Source organism: Dipodomys ordii, unplaced genomic scaffold (assembly GCF_000151885.1).
Source record: "Dipodomys ordii isolate 6190 unplaced genomic scaffold, Dord_2.0 Scaffold164, whole genome shotgun sequence".
Taxonomy (NCBI): Eukaryota; Metazoa; Chordata; class Mammalia; order Rodentia; family Heteromyidae; genus Dipodomys; species Dipodomys ordii.
In genome coordinates, this window is record NW_012267380.1 from 588,829 (window position 1) to 602,844 (window position 14,016).

Below are 14,016 nucleotides of genomic sequence, written 5' to 3' on the forward strand. Positions count from 1 at the left end.
AAGGCTTTGGGCTGGGGTCTCCAGCACCCCAAGAGCACTTGCCTTGAGCTAAAGAGCACAGGGACAGTGCCCAAGCCCAGGGTTCAAGCCCCATGACTGACAAAAAAAAAAAAAAAAGGAAGGAATATTCTGCAATGCTTTAAATTTGTGAGTAACAACTATCTAAAATTCCAGAGACATAAACAACAAACAATCCTAGCGACTCAGGAGGCTGGGATCTGAGAATCACAGTTCAAAACCAGCCTGGGCAGGAAGGTCTATGAGAGTCTGATCTTCAGTTAACCATCAAAACGTCAGAAGTGGAGCAGTGGCAGAGAACTAGCCTTAAATGAAAGAGCTGAGGGACAGCACCCAGGCCCTGAATTCAAGTCCCAGTACTGGTACGAAACGAAACAAAACACCACACACACACACACACACACACACACACACACACACACAAACACACAAAATGTGTGCTATGAATAACATGCTGGGTATATGGTAACTTACAGTATATTTTATAATCTTGAAATATTCCTTAGTATTCAAGTTGAATGATGCAAAACACAAAAAAAAATCTAAGAGAATAATTCATGTCACAGAATTGTTACGACAGGGGCTGGGAAGGTGGCTCAGTGGTAGAGCGCTTGCCTTGCATGCATGCATGAGGCAGGCCCTGGGTTCGATTCCTCAGCACCACATAAGCAGAAAAAGCTGGAAGTAGTGCTGTGGCTCAAGTACTAGAGTGTTAGCCTTGAGCTGAAGAGCTGAGGGACAGCACCCAGGCCCCACGACTAGCCAAAAATAAATAAATAAAGAATGGTTATGACAGAACTAGACAAAATATAAATTAGATCAAATCGAACGAACATCCCTACCCGGAACTGTCACCTGCACGATCGTAAGGTCTTCCATACTTGCTGCAGAAGCTGTGATACTGGACGAGTCTGTGTGTCCTTAAAACAGAAAGTTCAGTTCAGAATGTGGGGGGAATAAGGCCAATTCTCCACAAAGATTCAGAGTGTCATGGCTACCATCTAGGGGTAGAGTCCTTCTCTCTACTAGTTAAAGAATTAACTGGCAGGAAAGGGTTTAAGGTAAAGAGTAAGTTTGCTTGAAAATAAATGCCTTAAAACAAAACAGCAGAAACTCTCCATGTAAAGGGGTCTAAAGAGGATCCAATCCGGTCCTCTGGGGTGGGTTTTAGAGCTTGGGCTCCTCCCATACCTCCTCCCCAGGGCTGTGTGTTCATTGGTTGACAGCTAGTGCACAGACCACCCAGGCTCTTTTCATTGGTTGAATGGGAACCCAGGTCATTATGGAAAGTGTTTGAACAGGAACCCTGAGCATTATGGGAAGTAGTGTTTGAGTGGGAACCCTGGGCATTATGGGAAGTCATGTTTGAGTAGGGACCGAGGGCATTATGGGAAGAAGTGTTTGAGCAGGAAGCATTGGAGCACCAAGAAACACCATGATGGGATGTTACCAACTATGTTGTATTAGATCTCCCTCTTTTTTTTTTTTTTAAATCACCTTCTACTTATCAGTCTTCCATTTCCTCTGTTTCTCTCGCTTCTCTCTCTCTCAAGTGAAGTCCCCCCCCCCCCAGCTGTTCAGGAAGCAGAGTGAACACACAAAGTGGCTGTGATGAGGAAACTGGCCACCAACCTTCCATTTTCACGTGGGCTTGGGGGGCCTCGCTGGCTGCAGAGGAGCTCAGTGGTGCAGACTCTTGGAAAGAAACCATCTCAAATGACATCTGCAATGCGCCCTCCTGAGTCCCGCAGGTGGCCCTCCACCCTGCAGGGAGCTTGTCCCCACTCTGATCGCATGCCTGGTGAACAGGGGGCGTGGCTTCTACTGAGACAACAGATGACCCTGAGGGACTTTTTTGGAAGGCTAAGAGGAGACAGAGCCCTTCAGATCCCATTGTAATCAGCTCCCACCTTCTAGAAGGGCTGTGAGCATCACAGGTTCACAATGCATTCTGTTGTCATTAGGAATACTATGAGAAAAAGATGGCAGGGGCTATGGCTCACACCTGTAATTCCAGCTCCTCAGGAGGCTGAGATCTAAGATCACAGTTCAAAGCAAGACTGGACAGAAAAGTCTGTGAGATTCTTATCTATCTCCAATTAAGCCACAGTACCAGCAGCACCCACCAAACAAAACAAATAAGCAAACGGCAACAAACATCCTGCAAGCTTCTAAAACAGAGAGCAAGGGAGGGGGAGAGCATGAACCTGCTTCTCATGTTTCTAACCTCTCATTGTCACATCCATTTCCATGGCTTTGTTGCTCGTGGACTCGAGGCTTCCTGAAAGGAAAATGTAAGCAATGTAAGGATGAAGGGAGAAACATAAATTAGAAAAAGGTGATCTAATAACACATACAACTCAAGGCCCACAGGAATGCTGAACTACTTCTACTACTTGGAGTAGAATGTTGGAATGCAGGTAAGCAAACTGCTTTTATTGTTTTATTGTGTGCATCAGTTCTGGGGCTTGAACTCAGAGCCTGGATGCTGTCCCATGGCTTTTTTTTTTTTTTTTTTTTTTTTTTGCTTTTTTTGTAACCAGGCAACTGAAGGTTGGTCAATCACAGCAGTCAAGATTCAGCTGATCACAAATTGCCCACTGATTAGACCATGTGCATAGAAGGCAGGCAAATGCCCATTGCAGCCAATCAGATTGGGTTTGGCTGACAGTTCCATTCATTGGGAATGTAACCTGCCCGTGTGGGTGTGGGTAAGTGGGGGCGGCTGTTGGTGTGTGCAGGGGTGGGCGGTATGAAACTCAGGAGCATCTTTCTCATGGAGTTCTTTATAGATTTGAGCCTTTGTTGCTGCTGTAGTGAACTGTGATAGTTAAGTGGTCTCAGGAGAAAATTAAACTGTGTAAATATTGTGTTCTAAATTTAGCATAGGTTGATGACTCCTGCTTTACTCAGTGTTTTATTCTAACGAATAAATAAAAGGTGCTTTTCCCACTGCAGCTGCTTTCCACTATGCAGTAAGTGGCTGTTTAAATCTAGATTCTACCAAAACTTACACATGGGGGTCAGAGTGGCAGATGGCTCTACATAGCGTGCCCAAGGCTTTGGGCTGGGGTCTCCAGCACCCCAAGAGAAGCTGACAAGTGCCCTCAGCACACATGGTCATGCCACTCAAGTAGCTTATTTTTTTCTGGTCGGTCGTGGGGCCTGAACTCTGGGCCTGGGCTCTGTCCCTCAGCTCTTCAGCTCAAGGCCAGCGCTCTACCACTTGAGCCACAGCGCCTCTTCTGGCTTTTTTCTTTTTGCTTATGTGGTGCTGAGGAATCGAACCCAGGGCCTCATGCACGCAAGGCAAGCGCTCTACCACTGAGCCACCTTCCCAGCACCTCAAGTATCTTTCATCGTTTTTGGAGACTGAACTGGGCCTCGCTCTCCTGTTACCACATGAGCCAAGTAACAAGCCAGCAAGATGTCACATGATGAGCCGCCCTGGCTTTTGTCTTCTTTGACCCGAACTTGCTGGTTTTGCCTGTTTCTCAAGTTCTGGTGTTTACGGAATTTGTGGAGGTTATTCATGGCCTCCAATATTTCCTGCAAATTGCTGGCTACATCAAGAGGCTTGATCGGACTGTTTGGGGTGGGGTGGTGGTGAGAATCCTGTCCAAAGGCGGCATATTTTTTGCCCACCTCCAGCAGGAAGCTGTGATTATGTCTGATCCAACCTTCTTATTTTTTTTGTGCCAGTCCTGGGGCTGGAACTCAGGGCCTGGGTGTTATCTCTGAGCCTCTTTGTACTCAAGGCTAGTGCTCTACTACTTGAGCCACAGCACCACTTCTGGATTTTTCAAAATAGTTTATTGGAGGTAAGAGTTTCATGGACTTTTCTGCCCAGGCTGGCTTTGAACTGTGATCCTCAGATCTCAGCCTCCTGAGTAGCTAACATGTCAGGTGTAAGTGGTCAGTGCCTGGCTTCATTGTTCTGTTTCTCTATGTTTGAATATTTCTCTTTGCCATTGATTTGTAGTTTTCTTTCATTGTTGTCTGATAAAACAGGTGGCTGTTTCTATTTGTAGTATTTGTGAAGATTTGTTTTATGTCCTAAATACGATCCATTTTGGAGACAATTCCCTGGGCTAAGGATGCTATAGAAGTATTCTGTAGATGTGTGTTAAATGCATCTGCTTCCAGTGTCGTTTAATTTGGAAGTTGATTTGATCTTTGGGGTGTGGCTAACCTGTCCATGGTGAGAGGGAGGTGTTGAAGTTGCCCGCTGTTACTATCTGTGGGTCTCTCGGTGTCCTGTAGTCTCTCTATGTCCAAGTTGGCTATGTGTACCTTGGTACTGTTACACACAGCTTCTCAGGGGATTGCTTCCTTTATTTATTTTATTTATTTATTTATTGGGTCCGGTTGTGGGGCTTGAACTCTGGGCCTGGGCGCTGTCCCTCAGCTCTTCAGCTCAAGGCTAGCGCTCTACCACTTGAGCCACAGCGCCACTTCCAGCTTTTTTTTCTGCTTATGTGGTGCTGAGGAATCGAACCCAGGGCCTCAGGCATGCAAGGCAAGGAATGCTTGCCTTCAAACCGCGATCCTCAGATCTCAGCCTCCTGAGTAGGTGAGATTATAGATGTGAGCTACCGGCCTCTGGCTGCATGTCCCTTTCATCTCTGCCTCTTTCCTTGGCTCGGCCTGAACCACATGCTGCAGCTCTTGCTCTCTACATTCCAGATGGCCTCGACTCTCTTTTTTATTTTTCTGGTCGTGGGGCTTGAACTCAGGGCTTGGGCACTGTCCCTGAGCTTTGTGCTCAAGGTTGGCAATCTACCACTTGAGCCACAGCATCACTTCTGATTTTCTGGCAGTTAATTGGAGATAAGAGTCTCATGGGTTTTCCTGCGTGGGTTGGCTTTGCACTGTGATCCTCAGATCTCAGCCTCCTGAGTAGCCAGGATTACAGGTGTGAGCTGCTGGTGCCATACTCTTACTTTTTGGTGGCACTTGTTCACTCTGCCCTGGCGTCTGCATCCTCGTGGCACGGGCAGAGCCTGGGCACTGGAGTGACTGCAGTCTGTCCCAGCTGCCCATGTGTGTGCGGCCTGCCCCCTGTCATGGTCCTCCCCGCACCGGCTGTGGGAGCGCCTCGATCGGGGTGGCATGGGCCTCTGCTCTACCGCTTCCTGCTCCCCTCTCAGTGGTCTTGGTGCCAGGGGATGGGCTGGCCTGGCCTGGCTGAAGTGTGCTTCATGACTGCTCCCTGCACATGCGCGGGGGCCAGGCTATGCCACCTGTGGGCTTGGGGGGGGGCAGGGTCAGCATGCATGGGTGGGGCCGTCACCTCCTGTCATTTGAAACATGGAGAAGGAAAGTGCTGGAGGCAACATTACCTTGCACACCACCCTCATCGTCCTCAGGATCCTCTGACTCTCTCTTGACAGACACGGCCTCATTTCTCGGCGACACACTTGTGTGTGACACACCTGTGTGACAAACAGTACAGTCAGAGTCCCCCACGTCTTTTGGTCCCACTTGTGTGGATAGTGACCCTGTGCTCTGCCAGTGGCTGCCTGCGTGGGACCAGCGCCAACGGGACACTGTGTGGCTGGTGACCCACTTGTGACCAGCATGCTTCTCTGGAAAGCAGCTGCCAAGTAACAGAACACCAGTGGGAGCCAGGACGGGTGGCTCATGCCTGTAACTCCAGCTACTCAGGGGACTGAGATCTGAAGATCTAGGCTTGATGGGCTGGGAAGGCAGCTTAGTGGTAGAGTGCTTGTCTTGCGTGCCTAAGGCCCTGGGTTCGATTCCTCAGCACCACATAAGCAAAAAGAAAAAAGCCGGAAGTGGAGCTGTGGCTCAAGTGGTAGAGCGCTAGCCTTGAGCTGAAGAGCTGAGGGACAGCGCCCAGGCCCAGAGTTCAGGCCCTATGACCGGATCTCCCCTCCCACCCCCCCAAAAAAAAGATCTAGGCTTGAAGCCAGCCTCCAACAGGGAAGTCCAAGAGACTCTTATCTCCAATGAATCACCAAAAGCTGAATGTGGAGCAGTGGCTCAAGTGGTAGAGTACCAGCTTTGAGCAAAAAAGCTCAGGTATGGCACCCAGGCACTGAGTTCAAGCCTCAGCACCAACAGAAAAAAAAAAAAAAACCAACACAACCACTTGATAGATTGCTAAATACTCAATTCTAGAAGTGTCCATGCACCTACCAGAATCCTCCTCAGGTTCAGTTTTCACATCAATGGGGCCACAGCTGCAAGAAGCAAGGGAACTCTGTTCAGACAGGCAGTAAAAGCCAGGCCGCAGGCCCTTTGCACATGCAGAGTTCCCAGGTCCCCACTCCATTTCATCAATCTCATGCAAAACCACCTCAACTATAACCAGGAAGTTCTTAATGATCGGCTACAAAATTAAACATGGTGGTAGTATTCAACTCAGATTCCTTGGATTCCTCCCAATGAAAACTACGCACAGTAAGGAGGAACCTGTCCACTCTCTTTTATACTGTGTCTATCCCTCCCCCCCTCCCCCAGTACTGGGGCTTGAACTCAGGGTCTCACACTCATTCAACTTTCTTGCATGGCTGGTGCTTTACCATTTGAGCCACACTTCCAGTCCTATTTTTTGGTAGTTAACTGGAGCTGAAGTCTCATAAATTTTCTTGCCTGGGCTGGCCTTGAACCTCGCATGTCAACCTCCTGAGTAGTAAGGATGACCGGCGTGTGCTATAGCCCCAGGCTGGTTCTGAGCATGTTACATAGCATGGGCTGGCCTGGAACTCGTGACCCTCCTGCCTGTCATCTCAGGACTGGAATTACAAGCATGTGCCACGACTCCTGGTTGTGCTTTTGCTTTTTTTAGTCGGTCATGGGCTTGAACTCTTGGCCTGGGTGCTGTCCCTCAGCTCTTCAGCTCAAAGCGAGTGTTCTACCGCTTGAACCACAGCGCCACTTCTGGTTTTCTGGTGTTTAACTGGAGATAGGAGTCTCACGGACTTTCCTGACAGGGCTGGCTTTGAACCTCAATCCTCAGATCTCAGGCTCCTGAATAGCTAGGATGACAGGCGTGAGCCACCAGCACCCAGCCGCTGCTCTGTTCTTTACCTCTCATTTGGTGGCAGGGTTGATCGCTCAGCCTCCATGGGCATCTCACAGCCATCTGTTAGGAATAAAGACACACTGGTCTCCATGAGCACCTTCAGATATGGCCGCTGGCCAGGCGTGTGGAAGGAAAGGAAACACAGAGGCAATGGGACTTCTGCTCAGGCCCACGGGCTGGGAGCAGGGGCAGCGAGCCCACCACAGCTGAGACTATGGAAGTGCTGTGGCGGGGCAGGTACTGAGACTCCGTGTGTGGATGTGGTCCCTGTATGCATGTATGCAGGGGTGCCTCTGTATGCGGATGTGGCCTATGTGTGGCTGTGGTCCTGTGGGGACCCATGTGTAGGTGTGAGCCCTGTGTGTGGATGTGGGCTGTGTGTGGGTGCAGGCGTGGGCTCTCTGTGCGGGAAGGATGCCAGCAATGGGGTGGCTGGCTGCAGGACCCTGCTGAGCCCCCGTTTCTGCTGTCCGAGAATGGGGTGAGGGGGGGGAAGTGTTGTCTGCCCACGAGCTCCAAATGCCACTCCTCCCCAGCCAGCTCTGAACAGCAGCCATTCCTACTGTGTTTGTTCACCAGATGTGTGGTTTGGAGGTGACGCTGTTCTGTGCCAGCCGTGAGGCCCCACGGGGCATGGACTCACACGTGAGGCTTGGAATGGCGCCCGGGACACATAAGGTCCATGGGACATGCAACGTGCTTGGAGCTGAGCCCGGCACCACACCAGCCCTAACCCATGGCTCATCCCCACTACTTAGGGTTCATGGTGGCAGTCACAGGCTCAGGCCACTCACAAAGGCCACACGCCACCCCCTGTACCCGGCCTTGAGGGTCAGGTTCCACCCGCCGCCTCTCTCCCCAGCCAGGCTTGGCCAACACCCCATGGGCGGGTGACATCTTTCCCTAGGCCTGCGCTCCAGCGTGGGCTCCTGTTAGGTGTCCACCCTGGGAAGAAGCGGTCACTCACCCAGCAGCCCGTTGGCTCCATGGACAGGTCTGCAGGAAGAACGACACACAAGAGAAATGCGGACAGTTAGCACTGTGGGCAGTGCTGGGACCTGATGCTTGCTACAGGGCTCTACCACCCAAACCACACCCTCAGCTCTTTCTTCTTCTGTCGTTTTCCTGGGTCAGCCTCAGACTACGACTACTCTACCTCCACCTCCCTAGCAGCTAGGACTACAAGCATGCACCACTAGATCTGGCTGATCACATTTAAGCTCCCAGCTGCAGGCGCTCTACCAAGGTAACATGCTTCCAGCTCATTTTGTTACTGGTTGTTTCAGAGATGGGATTTCATTGCTACTCAGTTGTTTGGGCTGCAAATCTCCTATGTTTCTTTTCCTGTTGGAGCTGAGTGACAGGGGCATGCCACCACGAGCAGCTCATTCCACTGGAGTCTTGCAGGCTTGTTCCGCCCGGGCTGGCCTGAAATTGTAATCCTCTGGATCTCAGACTCCCAAGTAGCTAGGATGACAGGCAGGGGCTGCCACGTCCAGCCCCAGCTTTCCTTCATACAGACCACTAGGATGGCCTCGAACACGTCACCTGCTGACGACGAAGGAGATTCTTTCCTTGTTCGCCAAAATCCACTTCAGGGTGGCAAGGTCGTAGTTCTCGGGACGCTGGAAGGCCAGTCCTTCTGGCAGCCCGTACACCCCCACAGCCGCCTGGCCACACAGCATCTGCTCGTAGGGCACGGATACCGGGGCCACAGTCCCCAGGGCTTTGCCTGGAACAGTGTGCGCAGACACCAGCTTCGCTTAACATCCACCACAAAGGCACACCACAAATGCAGACATGGTGTTGGGCTTTGAAGGGACATTCGATCACTCTCCCCATCTACAAATTAAAGTAATCCCAGCCGGTGGCTCATGCCTATAATCCCAGCTATTCAGGAGGCTGAGATCTGAGGACTGTAGTTCAAAACCAGCCTAGACAAACAAATGTATGAAACTCTTATCTCTGATCAACTAGCAAAATGCTAGAAGTGGAGGTGTGGCTCAAGTGGTAGAACACCAGTTTTGAATGCAAAAAGTTGAACAAGAGGTGCAAAGCCATGAGTTCAAGCTCCAGTACTGACAAACAAAACGAAATAAAAACCAACCACCCTTGGTCCTCCAGATCTGCCTCCTGAGTAGCAAGGATTACAGGCATGAGCACGGGTACCTGGCTATAAATGCCTACCTTACTACATGACGAAGGGGTAGGGTGGGAGAGGGCTGAGAGGCCACAGAATCTATGTGGGAAGTCTTTCACTGCAGTCCTGGCCTCCGTGTGAGGCTCTCGGAGGGGGATCAAGGACAAGTCTGACAGATGTGGGGTTTGGATGGATGGGAGATGACCGAGCTGTGTTCTGGGTGACGCAGCCAGGTCCCCAAGCACTAGGCTGTGCAAGACACGAGCCTGGGTTTGAAGTCACACTTGCACACCCATCTGCATCCAGCTGTGCCCTTGGCTTGCTTATTCATGGCTGATGCTTAACCCCCTGAGTCATGCCTCCAGTTCAGCATTCTGCTGATCAATTCGAGAGAGTCTTCTGGACTTTCCTGCCCAGGCTGGCTCTGAGTCATGATCCTCCAGATCTCAGCTTCCCAAGTAGCTAGGAAGGAGGACAGGGGCGAGCCCCCTGCATCCCTGCTCCAGGTTCTCTTGCCCCGGTCCCTGTTCTTTGGGGACCATCTAGAGACTCGTGTACAACATGTACTGACCATAACATGAGCAGAAGTAGGCGTCCACCGCTCTCCTGAGCACCTCGGCCTCCCCACAGTGCACCTGTGGCTTGATTGCAGGGCTTGGAGGCTTCTCCTTGCTCCACCGTTCCTCACAGCCTGAAAACAGGGGTGAGGGGGTGGGGTTAGAATCCACTCATTTTACTGTCCCCTGCGATCCGAAGCAAGAGGAAGAAACAAAACAGGTTAAAAAAAATTTTATTTTTGTTGGTCATGGTGCTTGAACTCTGGTCCTGGGCACTGTCCCTGAGCTCTTTAGCTCAAGGCAAGTACTCTACCACTTGAGCCACGGTGCCACTTCCAGTTTTCTGGTGGTCAATTGGAGGTAAGAATCTCATGGACTTTCCTGCCCAGGCTGGCTTTGAACGGCAATCCTTAGATCTTAGCCTCTTTGGTAGCTAGGATTATAGGTGTGAACCATCGGTTCCCGGCTCCGAGCTTTTTTTTTTTTTTTGCCAGTCCTGGGGTTTGAACTCAGGGCTTGCGCTCTGTGCTGAGCCTCTTTGAGCTCAAGGTTAGTGTTCTACCACTAGTGGTACCACAGCACTACTTCTGGCCTTTTCTGTTTATGTGGTACTGAGGAATCGAACCCAGGGCTTCAAGCATTCTAGGCAAGCACTCTATCACTAAACCACCTTCCCAGCCCCTCTCTGACCTCTTTTGTTAAAGGCTAGCACTCTATCACTTTGAGCCACAGTGCCACTTCCAGTTTTCTAGTGGTTAATTGGAGATGAGTCTCAACTTTCCTGACAGGGCTGGCTTTGAACTCGGATCTTCACATCTCGGTCTCCTGAGTAGCTTAGATCACAGGTGTAAGGCACTGGGTCCTGGCCAGAATATCTTTTTACTTGGCACACAAGGACTGTATCTGGATTTCATTAGGACATTTGCATATCAATTCCTTGTCATTAAGAAGAAAGACAGCTGGGAATGTGGCTCAGTGGTAGAGTGCTTGCCTAGCATGCATGAAGCCCTGGGTTCGATTCCTTAGTACCACATAAGCAGAAAAAGCTGGAAGTGGTGCTGTGGCTCAAGTGGTAAAGTGTTAGCCTAGAGCAAAGGAAGCTCAGGGACAGTGCCCAGGCCCTGAGTTCAATCCCAGGACTGGAAAAAAAAAGAAAAAAGAAAGAGTGGGATGTTTGCAAATGTGCTGCTTATCCCTGAAATTAATCTGTCCACCCTAGCTACTTAGGAGGCTGAGATCTGGAAGACAGGTTCAAAGACAGCTCAGGCAGGACTGGAAAGCAAGGCACAAATGGTAGGGCACCAGCTGTGAGCAATCAAGCCATGTAAGAGTCAAGGCCCTGAGTTTGAGCCCAGATGCCAGCAGTAAAATGAAAATGAAACAACCCTGGACATGCAGGGCCCTGGTGGCAGGCACATGTCTTTCCACACATTTGGAAATCTGCAGCAGAAGATGGCTTGAGCCCAGGAGTTCTAGACCTGCCTGGGCAACACAGGCCCTATCCAATGACACTTTAGTCTACAGTCTTTGAATTTATCCTACAAAACTCAAGTGTACTGGGGTGGAGGCCGAGCACAGGGCGCGGGTATGAGGCGGCTGTCCACCATGACGACGCTGGCGTGGGGGAACGTGGGGAACGTGAGTGTGCGTGGAGAACGTGGGCACAAAGGTCTGCGGGCTTCACGACTCAGGGCGAGGATGAAGCCAGCACGTACAGTAGGCTGAGAAGTCCTTCTGCAAGTCCTTCCTGGCATTGACGAAGGCGCGTCCCCTCTCTGTCCCAACTACGAACACATCGGTCTCATATATGGCCATGCAGGCCACTTCCGCCTTGGACTTGGCCAGCTCCTTACACTGCAAGCAGACAGACAAAAGTGGCAGAGAAACTATCAAAAATGCTTTTGGTGGGGCTGGGAAGGTGGCTCAGTGGTAGAGTGCTTGCCTTGCATGCACCACATAAGCAGAAAAGGCTGGAGGTGGCGCTGTGGCTCAAGTGGTAGAGTGCTAGCCTTGAGCTGAAGAGCTGAGGAACAGTGCCCAGACCTAGAGTTCAGGCCCCATGACTGGCAAAAAAAAAAAAAAAAGCCATTTTCAGATATTATGGCAAACTGTACAGCCCCACAGCCTCATCTACATGTGGATGCACTCTCCTCTTTTTTTTTTCGGGGGGGGGGGAAGGGGAGCAGTCATGGGGCTTGAACTCTGGGCCTGGATGCTGTTTCTGACCTCTTCAGCTCAAGGCTAGCACTCTACCACTTGAGCCACAGCGCCACTTCCAGTTTTCTGGTGGTTAATTGGAGATAAGAGTCTCACCAACTTTCCTGTTTGGGCTGGCATTGAACTGCTACCCTCAGATCTCAGCCTCTTTACTAGCTAGGATTACAGGCATGAGCCACCAGCACCTGGCCTGGTGGTTTATGGAGATAAGAGTCTCATGGACTTTCCTGCCTGGGCTGGCTTTGAACTGCTATCCTCAGATCTCAGCCTCCTGAGTAGCTAGGATTACAGGTGTGAGCCACTGGTACCCACCTTGTACTCTCCTTTTGCAGCCTCATCTTCATCTTTATCAGGGACCCAGGTAGAGTGGGAGGCAATGTTCTACTACAGTGTGACAGCCTCCATCTCAACAATCATTTCTTGGAGGATTTGAACTCAGAGCCCCCACCTGCTAGGCAGGTGCTAGGCCACTTAAGCCATGCCCCTACCACGTAAGCCTCTGCTTTTGCCATTTTGTTTGTATTTTTGTGAGACAGAGGTTTTGTTTCTTGCTCAGATTATGCTTGAACTTGAAATACTCCTGCCTCATCCTCCTAAGTGCTGGGATTACAAGTGTATGCTATCACACCCAGCCTAACAGACACCTGGACTTGCCCCTCCCCCACGGGAGCAGATGCCACCTCACCATAGATTCCAGTGCAGACACAAGAAACGTCACCACCATCCGATTTTCTGACAACTCCTCATCTTCAACGGGCAGGGAGGACATCGCTACCTGGGCCATGGTTCCTGGGCAAGAGGGGCAAGGAGGACGTGAGTAGCACAGCCCCAGGGGCCCTCTGACTGCACACTCACTGGGAGAGTGCTCACAGGTAAAACCTTCCCTCCCAGATGAAGCTTTTCCTGTTAGGTGTTTGTTTGCAGTCCAGGGGATGGGCTGGCTCTACGCTGGGCTATGCTCCACCACTGAGCCCAGCCTTGAACTATTAAAAGAACTTCAGGGTCTTACCTCAAAACTACTGAGTCAGGGAAGGGCCTGTGTCTCAAGTCTGTAATCCTACCTACCCGAAAGGCTATTAGTTTAAGGCCAAAGTAGAAAAGCTCTTGAGACCAAAGGAGAGCTGGAGGCATGGCTCAAGCGAGTGGGGATGCAGTGAGTGGCACTGCCGTGGTGTCACACTGAACAGCTTTTTTACCAAGGGTTCCAGCAAGAAAACTGGGTAAACAGAGGCAGCTGTATGGAGAAGCTAAACATGGTAAGGTGTGTGTGCGTGTGTGCACATGTGCGTCCCTCCCAGGAAAACAGGAGCTTTTCTACTCAAGGCTCACGCTCTACCGTTTGAGCCAGCTCCCTTTCCAGCTTTTTGCTGGTTAACTGGAAGTAAGTCTCAGGGGCTTTCCTGACCCAGCTGGGTTTGAACTGCCATCCTCTGGTCTCAGCCTTCTGAGTAGCTGGGATTCTACAGGGGTGAACCCTGGCGCCGGGCCTTGAAGGCGTTCTAACCCCTTAGCTCGGGCGGGAGGGCAGCCCCCAGCGCTGCCAGCCTTTCCCCGTGAACTCTAGACCGGAGGCGTAGAGCCGCGCTCCAACCCCGCCCGGTCGGGCACGCCCACAAACCCCACACCAAGCGTGACGTAAGGAGGCGGAGCCGGAGAGCGGTTACCAGGCAACAGCGGCGGCCCCGCCTGCTCACCTAACCAATTAAACGCGCCACACGTACGCTGGGCGGAGCGTAAGCTCACGCTCACCGGTCTCGCAGAGCCCCGCCTCCTGAACTCGCTCAGCCAATCAGTATAGAGGAGGACGGGCGCGCGCTCGGTGGCCGCGCGGCCGGGCTTTCCGCCCCACCCCCACTGCTCGGGGCCTGCCCGTGGGAACGGGATTCGGGGGATGCGCGACGGCCGCAGGCCGCCTCCCCGGGTCTTCCGGAGGACAGTCTCTGTGGCGAGCACCCGCTCGTAAAGGCGGCGGGGTCGGTACCCACCTGAGGCGCTGGCCGGGGTCCGAGGCCTGGCCGGGGGCGGGAGGCGCG

The 14,016-nt window shown here is 51.6% G+C and overlaps 1 protein-coding gene across 4 annotated transcripts in view; it reads right to left on the reverse strand.

Moving 5' to 3' along the window:
* Positions 1-14,010, reverse strand: part of LOC105998496 (general transcription factor II-I repeat domain-containing protein 2B-like) — a 19,153-nt gene extending 5,143 nt beyond the window's left edge. The window contains exons 1-12 of one of the 4 annotated variants that reach the window (XM_013033218.1): positions 13,969-14,010; positions 12,669-12,772; positions 11,482-11,620; positions 9,781-9,900; positions 8,618-8,801; positions 8,037-8,065; positions 7,075-7,129; positions 6,181-6,224; positions 5,361-5,453; positions 2,246-2,299; positions 1,651-1,713; positions 861-938 (exon numbers count right to left, since the gene is read on the reverse strand). In XM_013033218.1, the coding sequence (XP_012888672.1) occupies positions 861-938; positions 1,651-1,713; positions 2,246-2,299; positions 5,361-5,453; positions 6,181-6,224; positions 7,075-7,129; positions 8,037-8,065; positions 8,618-8,801; positions 9,781-9,900; positions 11,482-11,620; positions 12,669-12,767 (958 nt within the window). In that variant the 5' untranslated portion in view covers positions 12,768-12,772; positions 13,969-14,010. Of the gene's footprint in view, positions 1-860; positions 939-1,650; positions 1,882-2,245; positions 2,300-5,360; positions 5,454-6,180; positions 6,225-7,074; positions 7,130-8,036; positions 8,066-8,617; positions 8,802-9,780; positions 9,901-11,481; positions 11,621-12,668; positions 12,773-13,968 lie in introns of all 4 variants that reach the window. The other 3 variants (XM_013033216.1, XM_013033219.1, XM_013033220.1) reach the window with 3 other exon arrangements.
* Between the last annotated feature and the right edge of the window lie 6 nt (positions 14,011-14,016).